Source organism: Mauremys mutica, chromosome 2 (assembly GCF_020497125.1).
Source record: "Mauremys mutica isolate MM-2020 ecotype Southern chromosome 2, ASM2049712v1, whole genome shotgun sequence".
Classification (NCBI taxonomy): Eukaryota; Metazoa; Chordata; order Testudines; family Geoemydidae; genus Mauremys; species Mauremys mutica.
The window spans coordinates 273,805,420-273,828,827 of record NC_059073.1 but is presented as its reverse complement, the minus strand read 5'-3'; the positions used below and the strand labels follow the sequence as shown (position 1 = coordinate 273,828,827).

Sequence of the window (23,408 nt, the reverse complement as noted above, 5' to 3'; positions counted from 1 at the left end):
TGGCCCTTCCTGGGACCTAACCCAACCAGCGAGAGGGACTATATGCCTGCAACAGCTCCTCCCCGTGCGAGCAGTCGAGCTCCAGCACTGGGGAATGGGGAAGAAGACCACACTAAGAGCCTCCACAGAACTAATGGCCCACTTCACACAGTGGCTGCTGCCATGATGGGGGCACCAAAGAGGAAGTGAACAGCTGTGGCAGATGGGAAAGAGAACCCTACTGGTAAGCCCAGTTTGCCCCACCCCACTGCCCAGGGATGAGTGACGGCTCAGTGGCAAATGGAAGAAAGACTCTGGGATACCGCAGGGCAGCACCGAGGTGGAGACAAATGGGGTGGAAGGGAGCCCCTAGAATACTGTAGATGGTGCTTCAGCCAAAGAGAAAAGCAAAGGGGGGACAGGGAGGAGCTGAGCTGGGGAACAGGGCATGGGTGAGGATGAGGGGAATGAGAGGCGCTGGGATGCTGAGGGGAGAAATATGGGGAAGCAGGAAAGCCGCTGAGCTGCTGTGGGCAGAGCACCGAATGGAGCAGAGGAGCCCCTGGGCAGAGCTCTGGCTCCTTCTGCCCTACCCCCTGGCTGAGCAGAGCTCTGAATCTGCTCCAGTAGTACTACACCCCTAGGCAGAAGAGAGGCAACTGATGGCTTTCCTGCACCCATGTCTCCCCAGAGGCATGCCCCATAGATTGCGAACATCTGCGCTATATGCAATTCTTACTGCACTGGAAATAATAACCTCCCCTATTTAAAATGTCTCAGTTGACAGATTAAAATCCTGGCATGGTTTTCTGAGGTTAACAAATCACAGATAATCATGGATATTGCCCAAAATACTACTCCAGCGGCAGGAGGAGTGTCCCTGAAGTGGTGGTGAAAACTGCTTCAATTATAATTAAGGCTAAGATTATGTCACGGAGGTCACAGATTCCTCGACTTTCAGAGACCTCCATGACATTTCCCAGCCCAGGGTGGCAGGCCAGTGCTGACAGCTGGAGTGCCGAGTCGCCATAAGCAGTGGAGGGACTCTGTAGCTCCCAGCTGCCGTGGGTGGCAGGTGCTGGACCCCCACCCCCCTTTCTGCAGTGGGGCTCGGGCTCTGATTCCCCCCCTCTGACTCATTTTGTCACGGTTATTTTTTAGTAAAAGTCAGTCAGAGATCACAGGCTTCTGTGAATTTTTGTTTATTGCCCGTGACCTGTCCCTGACTTTTACTAAAAATAACTGTGACAAAATCTTAACCTTCATTATAATCCAAACGAGCTGCACAAGAGCAGTGGAGAAAGCGGCTCTAGTGGCACTTATTTAAGTGCTAAGGAAAGACAGCAATGAAAGGCATCGTGCTGCTTGGTTTGCTGGCTGGGGCTGGCAAGGGAAGTAAGATTAGAAGAAGAAAAAGTAAGTGTTATCAGTCTGAAAGGCTATGACCTTGGGATCATACATTCTATTAAAACAGTTTTAAAAGCCCCATTTTGAGTCTAAGCTACCACTGCAACTCAGCTTAAACAAACTAACAGTCCAACTTTGCTCTGATGGCTTAGCACAACACAAGAAACCCTCAAAAGAATTACAGCTGTAATACAGTTACTCTGGAATTTTTAGAGTGAATTTCAGTTCTCTGAACAGGCAGACCTTGGAGTTTACAAAATGTAACCACTAGGGACAGTAAAAACCCTCCTCCTACAAACTGCTTGGATACCTTTTTATTTGCGTCATTTTCAGTTCTTTCATCTAAATTTCAGCTTCCCATCTCTGCACTATTCTAAATATCAAATACTGACAGCTCACTTTCAGCTTGTGGTAGAACAGTTCCTATACCTAAATACGAAGGCGCTGGGAGGAAACATTTCCTGATAGTGACTAGGAAGTGCAGTAGTTCTTGAGGTCTGCAATGTCTATTGTGTTAGATCAAGTCACCTCATTAGACTATTAACTTTACAATGGTTATATTTAGTGTGACTGGATATTTTATCACTGATCCACCTACCCTGAGATTGGTGTAACACTAACACTGACCTTTCCTAAAGTGCTGTTCAATATATCTCAATTATTAAATTTAGATCTTACTTTGCTTCCGCTCTCAAATTCTTTCATCTTCTGCCCGACAGTAAGGCAAGCACGAACTTAACATGATTTTTTCTAAATTAAAACTAAGTATTTTTCCTCATACATATGTCATAAGGAAGTCTGGTATAGCCAGCATCTTTTGGTGCATACAAGTCTAAGCTGGAATTCTAGTTAGCCACAGGGAGAATGGCTTCACACAATCTTATAGTTCACAAATAAATATTTACCACACTGTATTTGATTAGAGGGGCAGTTTTTAAAACACTATCTATATCAGCAAGAGAATCTTGTGTAAAGTGGTCAGGAAGTACTATATTTGAACTTAAAATATGGTTTGAGACGAATTACATTTCAATATTTGTTAATTATAGCAAAATATTTCTGGAGGCAGGAGGAATACCTGTCAGGTTTGTCTAATCATTGAGAGAAGCTACCAGCTTCTGCTTCCTCCCTGTTATCAACACACCTTAATGAAGATAAATTCGTTGAAACTGGTTATGTCTACACTGGCAAGTTTCTGTGCAACAAGTTATATCACTTTTATTAAAGCGCTGGAATTAAACCGCTGTTGTGTGTCCACACTGTGCTCCTTGTGATGGTGGAGCACATTCATATTAGTAGCTCTTGCAACGGTCAAGAGAGCCGTGCATTGTGGTAGCTATCCCACTGTGCAACTGGCCACAGGGTGCTTTGGGAAGGGTTTGCAACGCCTCCTGGGGTAGGAACAGTGTCATAAGATGCAGGTTTCCCAATCCCATTGTTCCATGGGCATCCTAATACATTGCGAGCTGCTTGTCAACTGAAGCGTGTGGAGTGGGGGGGGAGACGGACAGAGTGTGTGACCGGGAGTATGTAGGGCAGGGGGGAGAGACAGTGTGTTTTGGGGGACAGAGAGTGTGTCAGCATGCTGTCTTGTAAGTTCAGACAGCGGCAGGAAGCAACCAGTCCTGAGGCAGGGAGAGGGGGAAACCCCAAAATCAGCCCCCGCCTCTCTCCGCACAGCAATCTATCACACACACACACACACACACACACACACACACACACACACACACACACACACACACACACACACACAGAGTGTTCAATAGCACAAGCATTTCACATGAATGGTTTGCTTTGTGACCCGGAGGAGATCAGCACAGCACACAACGGCTGTCAGAAACGGAGCTTTCAAAGGGGAGGGGCACATGTCTCCAGGGCAGCCCATTTCAAAACAATGAGCAGAGCGGCCACTTGAGGGATTATGGGACACTTCTGGAGGCCAATTGATTGCTTTCTGCATTGTAATGTGTTTACACTGCCAATACAGCTCCGGAACCTCTGTGCTTTAAGGCTTATGACTCTCATTGAGGTGGTTTTTTTGCAACACTGCAACTGAGGAGTTTTTGCGAACTAGGTGGCTTGGCAGTGTGTACACCTTGGGAGTTACACCACAGAAAGCTGCTTTACTGCGTAGTAACTTGCCAGTGTAGACAAAGCCTAAAAGAAGCTATACCTTTCCTAGGCTAGAAAGGTGACTAGGAAAGTGAACCAATGAATGTACCCTCCTCTCCCCACACAGCATTGCCTTATATCAGAATAAAAGAATACTGGAAACGAATGTCAATACTGAAACATACAAATCGATGTCAATATTTTAACAGTCAATACTGATCATGAACAAGTCCTAAAATACCATTTCATAGTAACCAGGAGCTAAAAAAGGAAGAGCCACAGTAAATAACCATCCATGTTAGTAAATGCACCAGAGACAACAGTTTATCCATTACATCTACTGTAGTTATGTAGGAATTAACACAGAACTCATGAAACTAACAGTACCTAATATCCTAAGAGAAGTCAGGAAGAATGACAGTGATTGTGTCCTATCATGCCCTGCAAAATTATTCTCCTCTACATTTAACTTTGTTTGTGGCACCCCTCCACACACACATTTCACATTTTTCTTGTAAAATTACTTTTCTAGCTTTCCTATGTCTGACCATCTCCTTCTCTTTTCTTTTGTCCTTCTTGCCTTTCACCTCACTCTTATTCTTCTTACTTTCTCCTTTCATTCATAGTAGGGCAGAAAGGGACCTCAAAAGGTCATCTAGTCCTAATTTCTGCTTTTCCACCAATTTTCTTCCTGTGTTCACTATGTTCTTACACCCGGATTTCCCCCAGGTGATTTTACTAAGTAGATGAAGAGCCAGAATGTGCATCTTCTCAATCTCTATTTCTATGAAAACCCTTCTACTACCACGTGCTTTTTCTGATCCCTGATAGCATTAATATACATCAGTGCATAAAAATTAAAAACATTCAGATTTTTTAGATATACATTGACAGTTTTTAATTTCTTCCCATTTTATAGCCTTAAATTACTAAAGAGGATGTTTAGGCTTCTGGTTTTGAAAATTTTGGCGAGTGTGTATAAGAAAAGTACAGAATAACTTTGGTCATGTATTGAAAGTCTAAATTCCTTTTTATTGTTAACACTGAAACAATTTTATTTTTAAGTGACAAAGATTTTATGCCACTAAGAGAATTTTTTTTTAATTGAGGTACAATTTTTACCCCGATGATGCAAACACTTAATGCACACATTTAATTTTAAGCATGAGACGTCCCATTGACTTCACTGGGTCTATTTCATTTTACTAAAGTACTACCTATGCTTAAGTGTTTGCAGCATCAGGGCCTTAATAACATCTTTTAGCCTATAGCTAGAAAATGTTTAAGTGTTAGAAAATTCAAGTACGAGACCAACTAGTAATGGCAATCAAAACCAAAACCAAAAAAACTCAACATTTATAATTTAGTTCATTATACATTTTAGTGTAAAGTTACAACACCACAATTTTTCAAATTAGTTTTACAATGCCTCAATCTGATTTAAATTAATGATTAAAAATAAATCATGTGATTTAAATTGCTCAACTCTGATGCACACTGAGCAGACATGTCTACAAAGTTGTTCTCTCTCTCTCTCCTGCTAATTTCCAAGGCCATTGGGTCAGGTCTCACAGATTAATGTCTCTCGGAGCAGATGCTCATTTTAAAGCCGTCAATTGATGTCCATCTCAAGATGCCTTTAAACTTTACAACCTAAAGCAAAACAGTCTTTCACTGGCCCACTCAAAAGGAGCACTCAGAGTCAGGCCTTGGCTAGGCCAGGCCTGGCTAGAGGAGGAGATCCTATGCCCTGTGTCCCAGCTTCACCCAGAATTCCTCACTGGAGGAAGCAGCCAGCCCTTTTTAAAAACCTTGTCCGCTGAGCCCTGATTGACTTCTGCCCACTCTCTAGCCACTGGAGGACAAATTCTCCTTGGTTCCACCAGCAACTGATCCAGAGTGGTCTCTCTAGGTAGTTTTTGGGAGTCTAAACTCACTGCTCTTCCTCTCCCACCAAAAGGACACCTTCTTCAGGCTGGGTGCACACAGGCATCAAGACCTCCAGCAGGGACCATCAAACGCCTGGTACATACCATCACATACATGAACAGGCCTGGATCTCATCACATCCTTGAAACTAATGGCTCTGCAACGGCCAGTCAAAGCAAGAATCGGAGATACTGTATTAGGTAAATGAACCCAGTATGTCTACACTGAAAAAACAACAAGAAAGAAAGAAAGAAAACCCCCACCTATGGCAGCAAGTTGCAGAGCCTGGGTCTACAGACTTGGGCTCACACTTCAGCACTATAAATAGCAGTGTAGATGTTCCTGCTTGGGCTCTGAAACCCAGCGAGGGGGATGGATCTCAGATCCTGAGTGGAAATGTCTACACTGCTATTTGTAGTGCTGTAGCATGAGCCTGAGTCAGTAAAGCCAGGTTTGAGACCCACTGAAAGGTGGTTTCATTTTATTTTATTTTAGTGCAGTGCATGAGCCTAGTGAGAAGCAGAGTGGCCATTCTCCCAAGGATTTATAATCCCAAGAGATTTATGAATAGGTACTAGATAAAGTTAAGAACAAGCATGTTTCCTCAAAACCAAAAGCAATAATGCCGCACAGGTACTCTCTGGGAACAGTGTAATGTTTTAAAATCTCATTCTAGTGCCAGATAGTCTCAAAGATACAGATTGCCTCTTTACAGGCAACTTGAACAAAAAATTCTAAACCTGATGATTCAACTTCTAGTTCAACTTCAGAAAGCTGCCTGCATCCCAAGTCAGATGAAAAAGACTCAGCAGAAAAGATGACTGTGGTGTTGATACTTTGTAAAATTGTTTTCTCTTGCTGGTGATAGTTTGATACATTTGATAGGTTTGGATCTTCTCTTTCTAATTGCACTTGTATCATGGGGGGAAAGGACTGAGATAAAGCAATCTGGATACATCAATTTCAGTGTTAAACCACCAAACACTGTGCTGTAGTCTTGCTTTATCAGCACATAATCAGAAGGTAGTTACAATAATATAAATTTATTCCTGCCTGTCCCATCCCATCTGCAGCTGGATATTTTCTTCTAGGCTCCTCTTTCCCTTTAAATCTCTTAGCAGAAGAATCACCCAGGATGTATTTTGTAGTTTGCTCGTTTCCTCACCAATTTCAATCACAGAAGTAGAGAGTTTGTCAGAGGAGCTATTAAGTAAAGTGTTGTTCTGAGCCAGCCTCAGGGTCTGGAGCGCTGGGAGTGGTACTAATTATTGCTGCTATGCCAGCTCTGGGAAAAGCCTTAACAGACTGTTCTGTAGTTACACTAAGAAATATTTTCAATTTTGTGATTCTAATAGGGATGGAAAGAAGCTATCAGGTCATCTAAGTCCAACTCCCTGCCAAAGGATTGTTTCCTAAAGTAAATTGTCTAGTGCTATGTCCAGTCTTGTTTAAAATGTCCCAAATGATGGGGCTTCTTCCACTTCCCTTCAGGGACTATCCTCAGGCTTTTTGCCCATGATATTTGGTATAAATATTCCTTTTCTTAGTTTTAGCTTATTATTCCTAGTTAGACCTCTGAATACAACCTTAACTAGTTGCTCTCCATTGTTGGCATTTTCCACCAGTTTCAAATATAGGTTAGCTCTTGTTCACCCTTTAACATCACTTGGCCAAGATTTAACTCATCTTTCCCTCACAAAATCAATCCCACCAACCAAGCTCATAGTCACTTTTATTGCTTTCCAAACTCCTCCAGTTTGTCTATATTTTTTGGTACTGAACAGGCCTGTGTTTTGAGGCACCTCCTCTTCCATCATATCAAGTTCAGATTTCTTGTCCTAACCTTCAAGGCCCTTAACTATTTTGACTTTTCCTACTTACTTGCTCTGGTCTCAGATCACATCTTCACTTCCCCACCCCTAGTGATGCTACCTTTGATAGCCTGCGAAGCTGCTCCTCTCACAAACATCCTTCAGCAACAAGACTTACAGGAAGTCAGCCAGCATATGATGCAGTTATAATACTAGCTAAAATGCATATTAAAAATAATTATGTATATATTTTTCTGCCACTCCTAACTTCTGGATGTTGCTAGTCTTCTCAGACTGTAACTAGAGCTAGGTGGGAAAACGGTTCTCTCTCAACTAAATTTTCAAAAGGAAATTTCAAACTGATAAAAAAAAACTTCATTTAGAAAATACTGAAACAGGACTGACAATTCTGAAACTTTCAAAAAAAAAATTCTAACAGAAATTTATCATAACACTCTTTCCCACAAACAGTTTCTGTTTCCATGAAATGACATTTTATTAGGAACATTCCTGACCAACCTCCATTGTAACCTTTTTAATGCCGTGGTCCAGGTCTGCCTTTGTGTTTATACAGTCTGTAGCACAGTGAGTTCCCAATCTTGGCCAGGACACCTGGGGTTACTGGAATATATAGACTTATGTCAATACCTGCCATTGAGCTAGTGCTCAGATCAGTATAATGCTGAAGAATGGGTTGATGTAGCAGGTTTTGGTTTTTGTAGCGCTAGAAGTAGGAGGGGAAGCCATCTGTAGCATCAACTTCTCAATACCAAGAAGTTAAAATATCCCTGGCTCCTGACTTTGCAAGCCAACTAACTCAGTGCTACCCAAGAAGGGAGTTATGAATCAGAGTAGAATATATTGCTACTCTACTTTCCAACATGAACAGTCAATAACAAAAATGTTGATGAGCTAGCTTGGAAAAGAGGAATATAAAATGCTAAAACACTTAAAGGGGAATTCTAAAGAGCAAAGAGGAGTTTCCCTGAATCATGCTTGTTCCTTCCAACTCCCCAGACATGCTACACTGCATGAGATGTTCAGATACTGGATAAAGATAAACAAGACTGCAAGTGGGAGCTAATGGATCCACAGAGGCAATCAGAAATCTACCAACTTTACTCTGCAAAATGAACATCTCTTAAAAAGAAAGGCTACTTGCCTCAAGTAACTGGAGTTATTTGAGACATGGGGTTCTTATCTGTATTTCACTTGAGGTGCACATGCACTTTGTGCCTGAGACCACAAGATTTTTGCTAGCAATATCTGTTGGCCATGCTGGTGCCCATCTCTCCTCCCTGTGCTTTGGACCAAGAGCATAAGTGGCGACACAGACCGACTGCCTCTCTAGTTATCTTTCTGCCACGAATAGCCCTAAAGATAAGACTCCACAGTGGTATGAAGCCAGAAGAACAGTAATTTGTTTCTAATCATGGAATCTGAATATTTCAATGAGAGACCACCATAGTTGATCATAGTACAAGTGATGACCAGATATTTAAAGAATTCAATAAACTTAAACGATCTCTCCCTTCTTTCATTGTATACACAGCAATTCCCAAAGCTTTGGATTCAGCTCCCTGCTCACTGTTGATTGTCCCAAAGATTGTTCATGTGACAAGGAAGTGAGCTGAGCTGCTCAGCACTAGAACTAGCACACAGGACAATTTAAGCATGTATTTAATGTATTGTAATCTACAATTTTTTTTAACTCAGTCCTGAAATAGGGATTTAATATGGGACTGGAAGAAGGATAAGATTTATTAAATGGAATACTGGAATTCACAATTAGGATCAGTGGGAAGAGTGCATGTGCGTGCATGTAAGAAAAGGGAAGTAAGGATGCCCACCTTTTAGCCAGCAATCATTTTATTGAAGAAAAATATGAGAGCAGTTTTTATAGTTACATTAGCTATAAGAAAGCTTCCATTCTTGTACATATTATGTACAGAATTATACAATATGCACAAGTATGTACAATTCAATTATTTGTCTGGCCAAGTTCTAGGTACAATACAAATAAATGAGAAATGGATGTGCTTAATAGTTTATTACAAACTTGTGTAAAATTATCAGAGTTGACCTAAAACTATTAGTACAGGCATTTTTATTTTTTAATCCATGTAAATATAAAAATAACTTTGTAAAAAAGTGAACTTAAATCTTCTGAATATAGGAGCTTCCACAATTGGGGTCTAATCTTGCATTTCTTAAGCATCCACAGATGACCACTGAAGTCAGCACCAGATCTATCTGGACAGTGAAAAGTTTTGAAGTTTTTTTTTTTTAATCTGCATGCTTTGGATACAACTAACTGAATAAGGACTCCAATTTTTTTCTTACATTTTCTGTCCTTTTCAGATAAATGCTGAGATCAAGGTTGTGCTGGAGCTTTTCCATCTTGCACTTCGAAAGGACAAGGACTGTAACAGGTCCTTGTTATGTGTAGACAGAATTTAACTGCATGAGAAAATCGTGGGGTGCATGGAGAATTTTATTCTTCTAGAATATACAGGGAAGTTCATGTGTGCCAAGATTAATAGCTATTCCAAGTCTCCTCCAGATAGTTTTATTTATTTTTTATTTGTCAACACAGAAACTTCGCAGGAAAGGGTTGGTTTTGACAAATTTCTCATTCGAGAAAACGTATTTGGAAAAAATTGAATTTTTAAAACTCCCCGGTGACATTTTCAAGATGAAAAAAATACATTTAAAAAACCAACTGTTTTGTTTAAAAATGTAAGCTAAATATAGTAAGGGAAAAAAAGTTATAATGTCAATGTTTTGACTGGACCAAACTGAAATTTCTTTCAGCTTGTTGGTTCACAAAAGTTTGAGAATGATTTTCTGTCCAGATCAACAACTGGAAAAAAATTTTAACACCTCAAAATTTTCCCCAGGATGGGAAAACTCTTTGCAGCCCAGCTCCACTGCTAATGGGAAAGTTTTTAAATGGGAAAGTATAGTGACAACTGATCACATGGTGGATGCATTCATGATTTTAATGCTCCATTGCTATCCTCATTTTGACACAATACATCCAAAATGCTGGTTTTGACAATCTAATTGGTTTTCTATCTATGATTTGTCTGTTAATGAAGATGAAGACAGCTGCGTACATCACCCTGTAGATAACTGAGGTCTGCTTTACTAGGATAGACATTTTCAGTCCTTTATATGCATGTATGGCAGTGATTTCATTCCTTTAACCACCCTCTTCCTTGGACCATGGATGTGGAGCCCATGCAAAGACATATCTGCACTGATCGCTTTAAAGTCTGGAGTGGTCAGTGAGGTGCCTGGTGGTGAGGACACTTTGTTGTTGATGTTTCAACATCGTAACAGGAGCTGCTGTACTGCTCTTGATGTTAGGGTCATGAATGACACCTGCAACTGTCAGATTTACATCTTTACCACTGCACAAGCAGGAAATGCTGGTTAGGCTGACGAATACCCCTTTGAATGGATGGGCATCTTGATGCAATGAGAATCTCCACAGACTAGTCTGTTTTCTTCTAAACATCCCTCTCAAGTTCCAGGTTGTCAGATTTAGGGATCTGGTGTTTGGCTGCTTGAGAAGCATGCCATGCTACTGAGAACATGACTTACCAAAGTGATTGGGCGTGTGATGGACAGAATCACCTCAGACAGCATAACAATAATATCATTGTTGTTTATTCTATTTTTCATTAAAGTTGTTCCCTAAGAGGCACGGGGCAGGAAGATATACAGGAAAAATTCAGCCAACTGGGAGAAAGCGTGTCTATCACTGGAGTTCTGCAGTATCTTTCTTGAGCAGTAGCCATCTGTGTCATTTGGGCTTACTGTGAATAGATGTCTTTGTGGAATTCCCTTAAACTGTGTGACTGAGAGAAAGATTCTCCTGTACTGAAGACCAGTCTGATGGGTCTACCTTCTATGTTATTTTTAGTGCTTTTATTGATGCTCCCTTCATCTCAGCACATAATAGTATCTACTTCCATTGCTTCTTTTTTTGAATGAGCTTTTTGTTCTGTCTTGTCTATTAAGGTATGTTACAGCTGTCTTGTCCCACTAGATTAGTGCATAGGTGTTCTGCATTTTCTTTTTGAAATGGAAGGCTGCTACTTTTGTTGCCCTTTGAAAAATAAGAGGAGATTTCATTCCTTTAATCACCATCTTCCTTGGACCAGGGATGGGGAGTCCATGCAAAGACATATCTGTGCTGATCGCTTTAAAGTCTGGAGCAGTCAATGAGGAGCCTGGTGGTGAAGACACTTTGTTGTTGACGTTTCACCATCACAACAGGAGCCGCTGTACTGCTCTTGATGTTATGGTCATGAATGATACCTGCTACTATATTCGTAGGTGATTTCCTGTAGCTCCTTCAATGGAATCTGATCCTTGGGGCGATTCCTATAGGTTCCTACTCCTTTCCATATGAAGTAGTCCAGCATTTCAGTTACTGTCTTGAATAAGAAATACCATGCCCCAGTAACATTTATTTGAATCTGGACGGAGTAATGTCAAGTTGTCCAAAAAAATGCTATCGATGGAAGCCCTGAGAGCAGAGTCCAACTTGTTCAGCTTGTATTTATGTGAATAGCCTTTGTATCAAGGACAGTCTTAAGGGGATCCCACTGTACTGAAAGTGGTGATTATGCAAGCTACATGCCTGTTTTGTGGCACTACTAATGGGAACTGGGAGACTGGCCACTGCTAAATCTACTGAAGTGAGGTAGTCTCAAGGAGATACCACAGATAGGGTGGATGACAATATCACCCTGAATTTGCATTTCTTACCCCCAGAACTGAACTCTAATGGAGATGTCTTGAAACAGGAAGTGGAAAAAATGCTCTGTAGAAACGGGTCTACAAGCATAAACTTCCTTATTATTGAAGGCGGCTGATTGGGCTAACTTGATTTTCTTTCATGCACTTACTGTGGGCTATGCTATTTTCACTAGACTAATGCAGCTTTCAAGTAGATGCAATATAAAAGCAAACAAGGGGATTTCAAATGCCAGAAAAGAGGATTTCCGTGTAGTGTGTTGGCAGATGAGAAGAGGTATATACAGCATGTGTCCTCAAGTTCTGACAGAAAGTTAAGTGTTAAATCACACTCACAGGAGTAGCGACCCAAGGATAGTTTTCATTCATCTTAATTGCTTCATTATTTTAATGGGTAATTTAGTAATTAAATTCTCATCCTACTCTAAGCTAGTCTGTAGTCTCAGATTCTAGCATACCAACTTTTCTGTTTAGCAAATCATAAAGAAAGCCAAGAGAATTACCGTGTGTCAATAAAATCATTTTTCTAAATCAGGGGTGGGTAAACTACAGCCCGCGGGCCGCATCCAGCCCACCAGACATTTTAATCTGGCCCTCGAGCTCCTGCTGGGGAGCAGGATCTGGGGCTTGCCCCGCTACGGCGCTCCAGTAGGGTCGGGGACCGCTCTGCATGGCTCCTGGAAGCAATGACATATCCTCACTCCAGCTCCTACGCATAGGGGCAGCCAGGAGGCTCCGCTCCGCATGCTGCCCCTGCCCCAAGCGCTGCCTCCACAGCTCCCATTGGCCGGGAACTGCAGCCAATGGGAGCTGCAGGAGAGGTGCCTGAGGATGGGGCAGTGCGCAGCAGAGCCGCCTGCCTGCGCCTCCACGTAGGATCTGGAATGGGGACAAGCGCTGTTTTTGGGAGCTGCTTGAGGTAAGCACCCCTGAGCCACCCCACCCCCCGCGCCCCAACCACCTGCTCCCTCCCGCCCTCCAAACCCCTCATTCCCAGCCCAGAGCACCCTCCTGCACCCCAAACCTCTCATCCCCAGCCTCACGTCAGAGCCTGCACCCCCTGCTGGAGCTGTTACCCACTCCCCCCCTCCGAACCCCTCGGTCCCAGCCCAGAGCACCCTCCTACATCCCAAACTCCTCACCGTCAGCCCTCCCCCAGAGCCCACACCCCCAGCCAGAGCCCTCACCGCCCCGAGCGCCGCACCAAGCCCCCGCCCCCCCTCCAAGCGCCACACTGCGCAAGCCCCCGCCCCTGAGCGCCGCGCCAAGCCCCCACCCCCCTCCGAGTGCCACACTGCGCAAGCCCCCGCCCCCAAGCCCCGCGCCAAGCCCCCGCCCCCCGAGCGCCGCGCCAAGCCCCCGCCCCCGAGCGCCGCGCCAAGCCCCCGCCCCCCTCCGAGTGCCACACTGCGCAAGCCCCCGCCCCCGAGCCCCGCGCCAAGCCCCCACCCCCCTCCGAGCGCCACACTGCGCAAGCCCCCGCCCCCCTCCGAGCGCCACACTGCGCAAGCCCCCGCCGCCCCGAGCGTCGCTCCAAGCCCCCGCCCCCCGAGCGCCGCGCCGAGCCCCCGCCCCCCGAGCGCCGCGCCAAGCCCCCACCCCCCTCCGAGCACCACACTGCGCAAGCCCCCGCCCCCCCGAGCACCGCGCCGAGCCCCTGCCCCCCCTCCGAGCGCCACACTGCGCAAGCCCCCACCCCCGAGCGCCGCATCAAGCCCCCACTCCCCCGAGCGCCGCGCCGCCCGAAGCCTCGCCCCCCTGAGCGCCACCGAAACAAAAAAAAACCCCTCCAGCGCTGCCCCGACGAACCAAAACAAAAACAAAAAAACCCCGAGCGCTGTGCCGCCCCAAACATGTGCTTGGTCGGCTGGTGCCTGGAGCCGGCCCTGACTGTAGATACTGTGCGTGAATCAATTTTCTGCAGCTTGTAAAAAGAGAATACATTTTCACACTAAGGACTACTTTACAGATTTCCTTCTTCCCCTAGAAGAAAAACTAATTCTTTCTCCCTATGTTTCCTTGTCTCTCTTCCCAACCAATGCCCCCCGCCATAGCCACAACCTTCCTATTTGTGTAGGCTAAAATTATTTTCTCCCACACGAGTGACATTCTAAGTAGTGATGAAAGAGGTTAAGAAGTGAGGCCATGCCGTCTTTGTTCCCAAGTACAGAACTGCACCACCTCCCATTGATTTAGATTAGGAAAAAGAAATTAGCTTCTCAGTAGGTCTACTTTCGTGCATGTTATGCCCATATTGCACAGAATTAATTGCTTCACAAAAAAATTGCAAGATTACGATTGCTGTATACTCTGTGGATGAATTCTGAATACAGTAGTTTCACTTGGATCTGATTAGGCATCAGTATTGTCATTTGTAGTGCTGTGTCTCAGAAGAGCAGCACTGAATTAATAAGAATTGTTTGGATAGAGGGGCAGCCAGGCACTGTTGCGTACCCTGCACTGCCAAAGAACTATTTAATGCCCCAACAACCAGGCTACATGTGCTACTGCATAATCACTTTGTGACTCATTTGTTATTGAGGACTGCAACCTCAGAGTATTCTCAGAGAATATATGTGAAAGACGGATGGTGTTCTCACCCAGCCCAAGGCAGAGAGCTCTCGACTACCATGAAGAAAGAAAAGACTACTTGGGTTTGTCCCCAAATATATTTTTTTCCAAGAATAGAAGCAGAACTGGTGAATAAAGCTGGTCCAAAATTTTCTATTTCAACGTTTGATGGGAAATTAGATTTTCAACAAAAAGAAAAATTCACAAAAGTATCTGCTTTCCTCCAAAAAAAATGGATTTCAAGTTGGAAAAGTGAAAAAAAAAAAGTTTCCATAATAAAATGTCCTCCTGTTCTTCCCCCAACATATTTCAAATGATTTTCCAACCATCTCTGCTGGCAAAGCTTTTATGTTTCCTAGGGGTGAGGTACAGTTGCTAAATCTCAACAGTAAGTGAAAATCTTTTGAAACAAAAGTAAAAAAATTGCTTTGCAGACAAAGAGAAGAGTTAGTTAAAAGTTACTGTAGAAGGAAGCCACTATAAATTGCCTAACCAGTAATTTAACCTGATTTGAAACTGCCAGCTGAAATTAATGTTTTCACTAATGTAGTACAGTGAACAAGCTAGGAAGACATAGCACTCTTATACCTCCTCCAGGAAAGAGGTTTGTACCAGTGCAATAAGTGATTTATACATTCAAAGTGCTTTACAAACATTAACTATTTCTCAGAACACCCATGTGAAATAGCTAACTGTTATCTTCATTTTATAGCTAAGGAAATGAAGACAAAGTGGTTAAGTGACTTGCCTAGGGTTAGATAGCAAGTCAGTGGCAGAGCTGGGCTATAGACTCCAGCATAGAGAGGTATACAACCAGATAGACTAGTAAGAGTTAGCCTGGTAAAGGAGGGAACCACTGCTAGCAGTCAAGAGAAACTGGGCAAAAGATTTAGGGCTGGTTTACATGCAGTTTTTGTCCTTCTTTAACTGTATTGATTTAGAAACAGATATACCTCTACCTTAAGATAAAATGACCCGATATAACACAAATTTGGATATAACGTGGTAAAGCAATGTTCCGGGGGTGGGGGGTGGGGCTGTGCACTCTGGTGGATCAAAACAAGTTCAATATAACACGGTTTCACCTATAATGCGGTAAGATTTTTTGGCTCCCGAGGACAGTGTTATATTGAGGTAGAGGTGTATAATTAAAATGGGACAATCCTTCATATGGATGCAGGAATACTGGTATAAAGGTACTGAGCTGAGTAAAAGCATTAAAGTTCATACAATAAATTGTTATCCAACTAGCTAGCAACCCTCAGCTCGGTTAAAATGGCCTGGTGTAAAGTGAATCAAGCCTGATGGGAGTGAAACAAATAAAAAAAAGCTGCACCTCTATTAGAAGGAATTGGATTACCAGTGTGACCTTGAACAAAACAAAAGAAGTAGAGAAGCATACAGCGTTAAGTGTGTCAACATACTGTCCACAATATCTCAGAAGCCTGCAATTATACCAGCATTTTGTTAATTCAGTCATTTCTATTTTAGGTGGCTGGTGGAAATCAGTAAGAATCTGAGGGTTAGTACCACTTTTACAGCTTAACAACTGTATTGTAAAACTGTTCCTGCTATGCACTTGCAAATCTGTCCAATTTGCATATTGTGGAACAAAGAAAAATGGGGTTCATACCTGTCATGTCTCAGTGCCCTCATATCAACATACACAGTGGTGGGATCTGGTCCAGATGTTCCCTGTGAAATGTAACATATTCTAGTTAGAATTTGGTTTATATGAATTTATAATTATATGAAATACAACATATTCTAATTGAAATAACTGTAAAAGTAATTTTACGGTTTAGGAATGGAAAAAATTGTCTATTAGTTAGGCTAATCAAATAACATTTATTTAAGGTGCTAATAAAACCAAACTAAAACTGGATTATAAAATCTTTTATATTATATAATAATTATACTATTATAACAATCATAAAATAATAACCTCAAAATATACCTACCCTAGGATAACTGTTGCCTTGCGGCTTGTGAGAACTTCAAATGATTGTACTAATTAAATGTCAACATAAGCTTTTTTTGCTTCTAAAAGGTTGACTATTCAGCACATTGATACATACAAAAATATATTAAATATTTTGTCATATAAAGGAATGCTGAAATTGCTACGGAGACACAGTTTAATGGTAAAAGCACGTGGTCAGGAATGTGAAACATGATTTGCTAAGAATCTTCCACACATGCAACAGAGCATATATTTAAAGCTAAAGATATTAAAAGGCAGCACACATGACATGAACTGATATGGATTGAAGATCTATAAGCAATTATTCTGTTCCTTATCAGCTTTCCACTTTATATTTTTACTACCCATTTGGAGTCATAATATTCAGTTACTCTGGTAACAGCAGACTGTTTTTACAGTTGTTTTGTACTCTGCAATGATTTTTCCCTTATCCAAGTGCTTAAACTCATCACCATGTATAATCTGAATTTCCTATTTCTAGTGATCTTTTCTTTGCTACATAATCCACTCCACAGCCAGGTAGAAAGCTAGAACAACTGCACAACTTTGTTTTGGAACAATGGAATTTTGGAAATTCTGTTCTAAGCAGCTTAATGTTTTGAACACCAAATAATAGTTACAGGACCGCCTGTATCAGTTACTTAGGTTTTCAAGGTATATTACAGACCATCAAACCACAATGTCCTCTAACCACTTTAAGATATACAGTACAATGTAATTCTGAGAAATGGACATATTTAGAGCTAAAAGAATTAAAACCAATTTGCTATTTTAAGTTTCTACTGCAGTGCTTACTGGTAGTTCCACAATTTGTTCAGCACTGAAAACTGTGATGATGTTCTACAGGTAAACAATTTCCATACCAAAAGGAGAAAAGACATTACTAACAATTAATATTTACAATACAGACACTGATCAGTAACCCACCACCAAGATAGTCAAAGAGAAAAAGCGCTGCACATGCACGTTAGCCTCTTTAGCTTGTAATAATACAAAATACACGATACAACATCTGATCTAGCCATTAAAGATGTGATTTTCCATCTACTGATAAACTCAGCAGTGTAACAGACTAGTGCTGAGTGGAGAGCTTAGTTCGAGTATAGATGAATGTGGAAAAAAACCCTAAAAAACCTGTTACCCATAATTTGTTTTAAAAAAAATAGATTGTAACCAATTTGTAAAATAATGGAAACAGGTTAGTTAGAAAATTAAAGACAACCATCATGGCAATAGTTATTTTCAGTATGAATGAAATAATAACTATAGCCAGCTAACTTTTCATGAAGCCTGCATCCAGACAGAACTGTACTGGACTTGTTCATAATCACACACAAAGAATCTGATAATCCTCAAATCTCCAGACTCAATTTCTAGTCTGTCCCACTGTTGGAAGCTGATAGGTGGGTATTTAGGGAACGTGAAAATCCCCTACCTGCTCGGCCAGCTTCCCCAGCCTGTGAGGCTATAGCAGCAGGAATAGCAGGGATGAGGGAGAGAAGGAAAGAAAGTAACACAAGACAAAAATAATAACGACATATGGGAATGAAGGGTGGGAGGGGAAAAAAAAGAGAGGAAATGCAAAAAGCGGGGAGTAAAATAAAAAGAAAAACAATGTCAAATACAGGAATCTTACAAATTAACTATTTTACCATTAAAGGCTTAAAAAAAAAGGTAAAAAAATGAGGTGTCGATATTTTAGTAGAGCAACAGAAGAGACAGCAACAGACTGTTAACCTTAGACAAACAGACTTAAGTGATTTTAGGACACTACAGACAATGTTAGTAGACAATTTAGGTTAAGCACGCTATCTTTCATGTGAAAGTGTAAGTAAATATTATAGACTCGCTATTTTAAATGCACATAAATTGAAACAGGGGCTCCAAGTTTGCCATTACTCTAACAAATAAAGGCTGTTAGTGATTACTTTTTTCCCTTAAAAGCAGTAAGTATCTCGGGGTTTTGTTTTGTTTTTGGCAAAATTAGTTGGCAATGGAGGAAAAAAGGATACTTACACATTTTTCACACAGATTAACCTGCTCATAGGGTAGAATAAAATCAAGTCTTCTTGTATAGTCTGATTTCTATATGTTCAAAACTAATTATGTAACTCGGTACTACAAAACGCCTTCATTCTTTGTCCACAAACCCTGGAATGCAGGGTGTGAAGCAGTAAAAGTAAATGCTAATAAAAAGCAAATAGTTCAACATCAAGATTCAACATTACAGTGAAGTAACAATAAAAAATACAGTGATGATTATTCCTCTGTTACTAAGCCTGTTGTTTCAGACACTCTGGTGATGTAGCAACCACTCACTGTGCTGTCATGTGGAAAACCTAAACTCCGAAGGGCAGCATGGGACTTGGCCTATGATCGATGGTGAAGTTAGACAATTCCAGGAGCACTGGAGTGCAGTGCACTGCTTTAATAAAAATATTAGTGCCCACAGAACTAGACTGTCAACTTTTTAGCCTATAGGAAACTGCCATAGCAACAGCTAAAAATTGGTATCTCTTGAATGAAGGGGAAGAGGGAGCAATTTTAAATAGGTCATGTTTGAATATTACATTGCTGCCTGAGAATAGCCATATAGATAACGATGTGTAAGTTTCACCATATACTATAAAACTGCAACTAAGCATGAGACCAGCTTAAGCGCAGTAAGTCCATGACCAAACATATATACCAATGTGAAAATGTAATACTCCAATTTCAGAGTTGACTTTTAAAAATACCCTAAACTGCCCTCATAAGGTTTTTCAATATGAGCTCAATGGACAACATTTGAAATTTAATTTTCAACACTGTCCTCTAATTCTGTGGACGCATGTAAATCTGGTAGTTAGATGACTGTGCTACCCACCCACTGTGCCCATTGAATTAGAGGGTGGGTTGAGATCTGGCTGAAACATTAACCCTGTGTATACAAATTCACTTAGTGTGAAACTAACTCTGGATTAGAAACGAGATATATTTTATAGATTCTTCTTCATAGTGGTAATACAAAGCCAGCAAGCATATCCTTTCTTGTGTATGATGTTTAGAAGAAGAAAAAAACCACTCATGTAGGGATAAATCTTTCCCTCTGAGACCTATGTGCCTAACTTCTACTGAAGTCAGGGACAATTGTGTATGTACAATATTGCCAACCACAAGTGTTTAAAAGTCATGAATCAGGCAACTGCCATAGCTATGTTGGTTAGGGGTATGACACACTTCTGACCAACATAGCTATGCAAACACCTTCCAATGTAGATGCAGCTATGTCAACAGAAGAGGGCTTCTGTTGACATAACTAATGTCATTCGGGGAGGCTGTGTTTCTACCCCAACAGAAAACCTCCTATACTGACATAGGCTCACTAATATAGACGTAGCCTAACATAATTCCAGCAGATGGAGATTTAAGAAAGTCACTCAATATCATGACTCACCAGAAAATCTCTAGAGTTGGAAACACTATTTGAAGGATTTGTACTACATACGCAAGTACAAAATCATACATGCCAAGAATCTACTACCATTTGAAGAAATATACATAAAAAATGAATAGTCCTCTATCAGAGCAGTTCTAGTTCTCTAAAAGAAATCCCACATTATTCCTGGGGTAGGAGATCTGCAGAAGTGTGATCTTTTACTAAGGAAAAAGATACAAACAAGCATTGTCTCCTAAAATATTTTACTAATAGAATTCTCAGTCAAAGCAATTAATATGTAGGTGTTAACTGGAGTGAAGCATCAATACACAGTTTTCCTCAACTAAAAAATAATAAATGAAGAGTCCAGTAACTTTTCTAATTATAGTGCAACAAAAATGTACTTGATCACTTTCTTCCAAAGGAGCAAATGTGGCTGAAGGCATTTTCTTCTCCAGTGGAGGTTAATAACAAAGTTATTCTTTGGAAAAAAAAATTATCTCAAGGATAATTAAGCATGGGAGTTGTAATTAGAACTTCAGTGCCTTTTTGTGCCACTCCTTTCTCCTCCCCCCACTAAAAACTCAATAAATTCCAAGTATTTAAATGAAAGCTAGCTTACAAAGCTAAAAATTCTGGAGGAGCATCTCTGCCTTGGTAATAGCTCATCCCTACTTTTCTATTTCTTTAGAGAATACTAAGGAAATTGTACATGACAAGTAAAATATGCTATACCAATCTACTTATCTCAGAAATAACTTTACCAAATACCTATCTGACTTTTAGTAATAAGGTGCTAGATTTGTAAAGGCATTTAGGTGCCTATGATTTTCTAAGATACCTATCTGTATCTTTAGGTGCCTCAACACCTTTACAAATCTTGCCCTTAGCAACATACGGTAATTCTGTCTAAAATTAGACAGAAGGAATATATTCAGCATCAGTGTATTAGTCTCATAGAATTCCATATGGTGCAATACTAAGATTACCATTAGTTTACTAGTATAAAACTGTTTTGTATCAAGGGGATTATTAGGATGCCTGCCTTTTCCAAGTATATATTCATAAAATAAGATTGATAAACATGCTCCAAAATTCGTTATTTCTTCTTTACATACCACCTCACTTTAAAGGAAAAAAATAGAAGAAGCTTATTCAAAAAATCAGAGCACTTTTCAGGTAAAATGCTTTTGTCCTTCATTTGTCACTAGTCTGAAAAGAGGAAAAATTAAAGAAACTAGCAATTCCAAGATAATTAGATGAACAATTTAGAACTATTTACAGAACAGAATTGCCCTGTTTCTGAAGACTGCTTCCAGAATACGTGTGTTATTCAGTCAGTGACTTCTAGCAAAAGCACACACACTGTGCATTCCCTACATGAACATAAACATAGGATATGCTCAGCCCCTGAAGACCCTTTAATGAGACCCTTCAGAATAATCAATGTATAGGATCTTCTATGGATGGAATTACAGTAAAAGAGGAATAAGAGATTGAATCCAAGTCAAATAAAAAGGTAACTCACTCTGAAGACAATCAGGATAGGCCTCTCTCTGGAGAAGTGGCAAGTGGTGAGCACGAACACCTCTTGATAAAGGTGCAAATTTTAGGAGGAACCTCAAATGGGTCTGACGACCAGCCTTGTGGAAAGTAAGGTTTCAATGACTATATATTGATAGATGTCAATAATTCCTCCATCTTCTTTCATATCATGATTACAAGGAGGGAGGATTACACCAATTGTAAGAATAAATACAAAGGCAGATCCCACTGGCTCAGAAATGTACACAAGCATTTTTCTCAAGCACAGCATTAAGACCCCAGCAAACAAGGACTACTTCCTGAATATGCTGAAGAGATGCTAACTTAAAGAACCTTGCTGAGAAAGGATTAAGACCCATTCTGCTCTTCAGCCTGCCATCCGGAAACAGAATACTCTCTTCAGTCAAGACACCTGCATACTACAAATCATAGGAACTGCTATACTAAATCAGAACAGTAGTCCACCTATCCCAGAATCCAGTCTTTGACAGTCGACAGTACCAGCCGCTTTAAAGGAAGCAACCCTGCCAAATATTCCAGAGGATTTTGGCATTATTACATTTTCTACTGAAAGGCCATATATTGCAGTTGCTTTTATAAATAACGGCTCCACTATTACATCAAAACACACTTGACATCTTCCTTGCTTAATTGCTTTAAGAGCCATTCTGCCATTCTGACTTACAGAGCAATGTTACAAGTACAGACTACTTCAAAACAGCGACTAAGCAGGTTTCCACTCAAAGCTATTTAAAAAAAATCACGCACACATTTTTAATTCCTCCTATGGATTGAGGTGCCTGCTGTTAAGCTATTCAAGCACACCCAAAGATCTCTGCCAACCTGAGTAGCCACATCAGTTCTCTCCCGGATGTTAATGGGCTGGGCTTGCCTCTTATTTTGTGCTGCACACAGCTTAAATCTGCAGTCAAAATCGCTAACAAATATTCACTTGAGGGGTGATCCCGTCTCAAGAACTGTTCTATAATGTTGTGCATTCACAGAACTCCCAAGGGCTAAGTTTTGGTCAGGAAGCCAACATACATACATGTTCAAGTTAAAAAAGTACCCCAAATAAAATTCAGTATTGATCTGGTTCTCAAGTGATGGGATATGCCTGCCATTTCTCTGGGTTAATCTGGGCTTCCATACACATTAGGTTCAATGATATTTTTGAGTTTGACTGAAGGCCTAAACTATAGAACTGGTCAGTGTTCTCCCAACTCATTTGCTGCTTTTAGTGCCAGTCTGGTCTTACTGAAGTGCCTTGTATACCAAGTGAGGCAGCCACCAACAGCATGATGTCAAACTCCCTGGGGACTGGTGCAAGCCTGAAAGGAAGATCTCCATTAGTGGCAAGTGAAGCCTCCCAGCTTACAAAGGGAAGCTTGTCCTTGTTTTCTACAATGCCCTTCATGGCCTGTTCTCATATGCATCAGAGCACAGAGTGAATTCAAGCAAAGCTTTGAAAGACAGTCTCAGGGATGGAGCTTCAGGGACTGAAGGGCCACTAACCTCATGTACTTGAGAAGTTTTAGTGGACATTTAAAGCAGTCTGCCATGACGGCAATGCCATAATTTTCCCTGAGCTATGTCTCCTACCCCCACCTCCTCCCACACAAAAGGAAATCCTGCAGCCATTTCAAAGTCGAAAGCGATGCAGGAAGCATAACCAGCAGACTGTTAGTAAGTGGCTAGTTCATCTGATTCTCCTTTGTTTTCTTGACCAGGGAATTCCTAGGTTACTTTTTATGGGAAAGGAAGTGTTCTGGATCTACCTGCACAGTAGGTATCTATAGTACCTATATATTCCCTGATATGCAGCTTTTAAAGTTTGGATGTATTCATGGCGAGGGGGTAAACTAAGCCCTATTTGCTA

The 23,408-nt window shown here is 41.2% G+C and overlaps 1 protein-coding gene across 2 annotated transcripts in view; it reads right to left on the bottom strand.

The window, feature by feature from the left end:
* The window catches only part of DIP2C (disco interacting protein 2 homolog C), a 487,597-nt gene that overhangs the window by 36,697 nt on the left and 427,492 nt on the right, over window positions 1-23,408 (bottom strand). The window contains exons 33-34 of one of the 2 annotated variants that reach the window (XM_045006686.1): window positions 18,002-18,031; window positions 16,216-16,277 (exon numbers count right to left, since the gene is read on the bottom strand). In XM_045006686.1, coding sequence (XP_044862621.1) covers window positions 16,216-16,277; window positions 18,002-18,031 — 92 coding nt within the window. The remainder of the gene's footprint in view (window positions 1-16,215; window positions 16,278-18,001; window positions 18,032-23,408) is intronic. The other variant, XM_045006687.1, reaches the window with a different exon arrangement.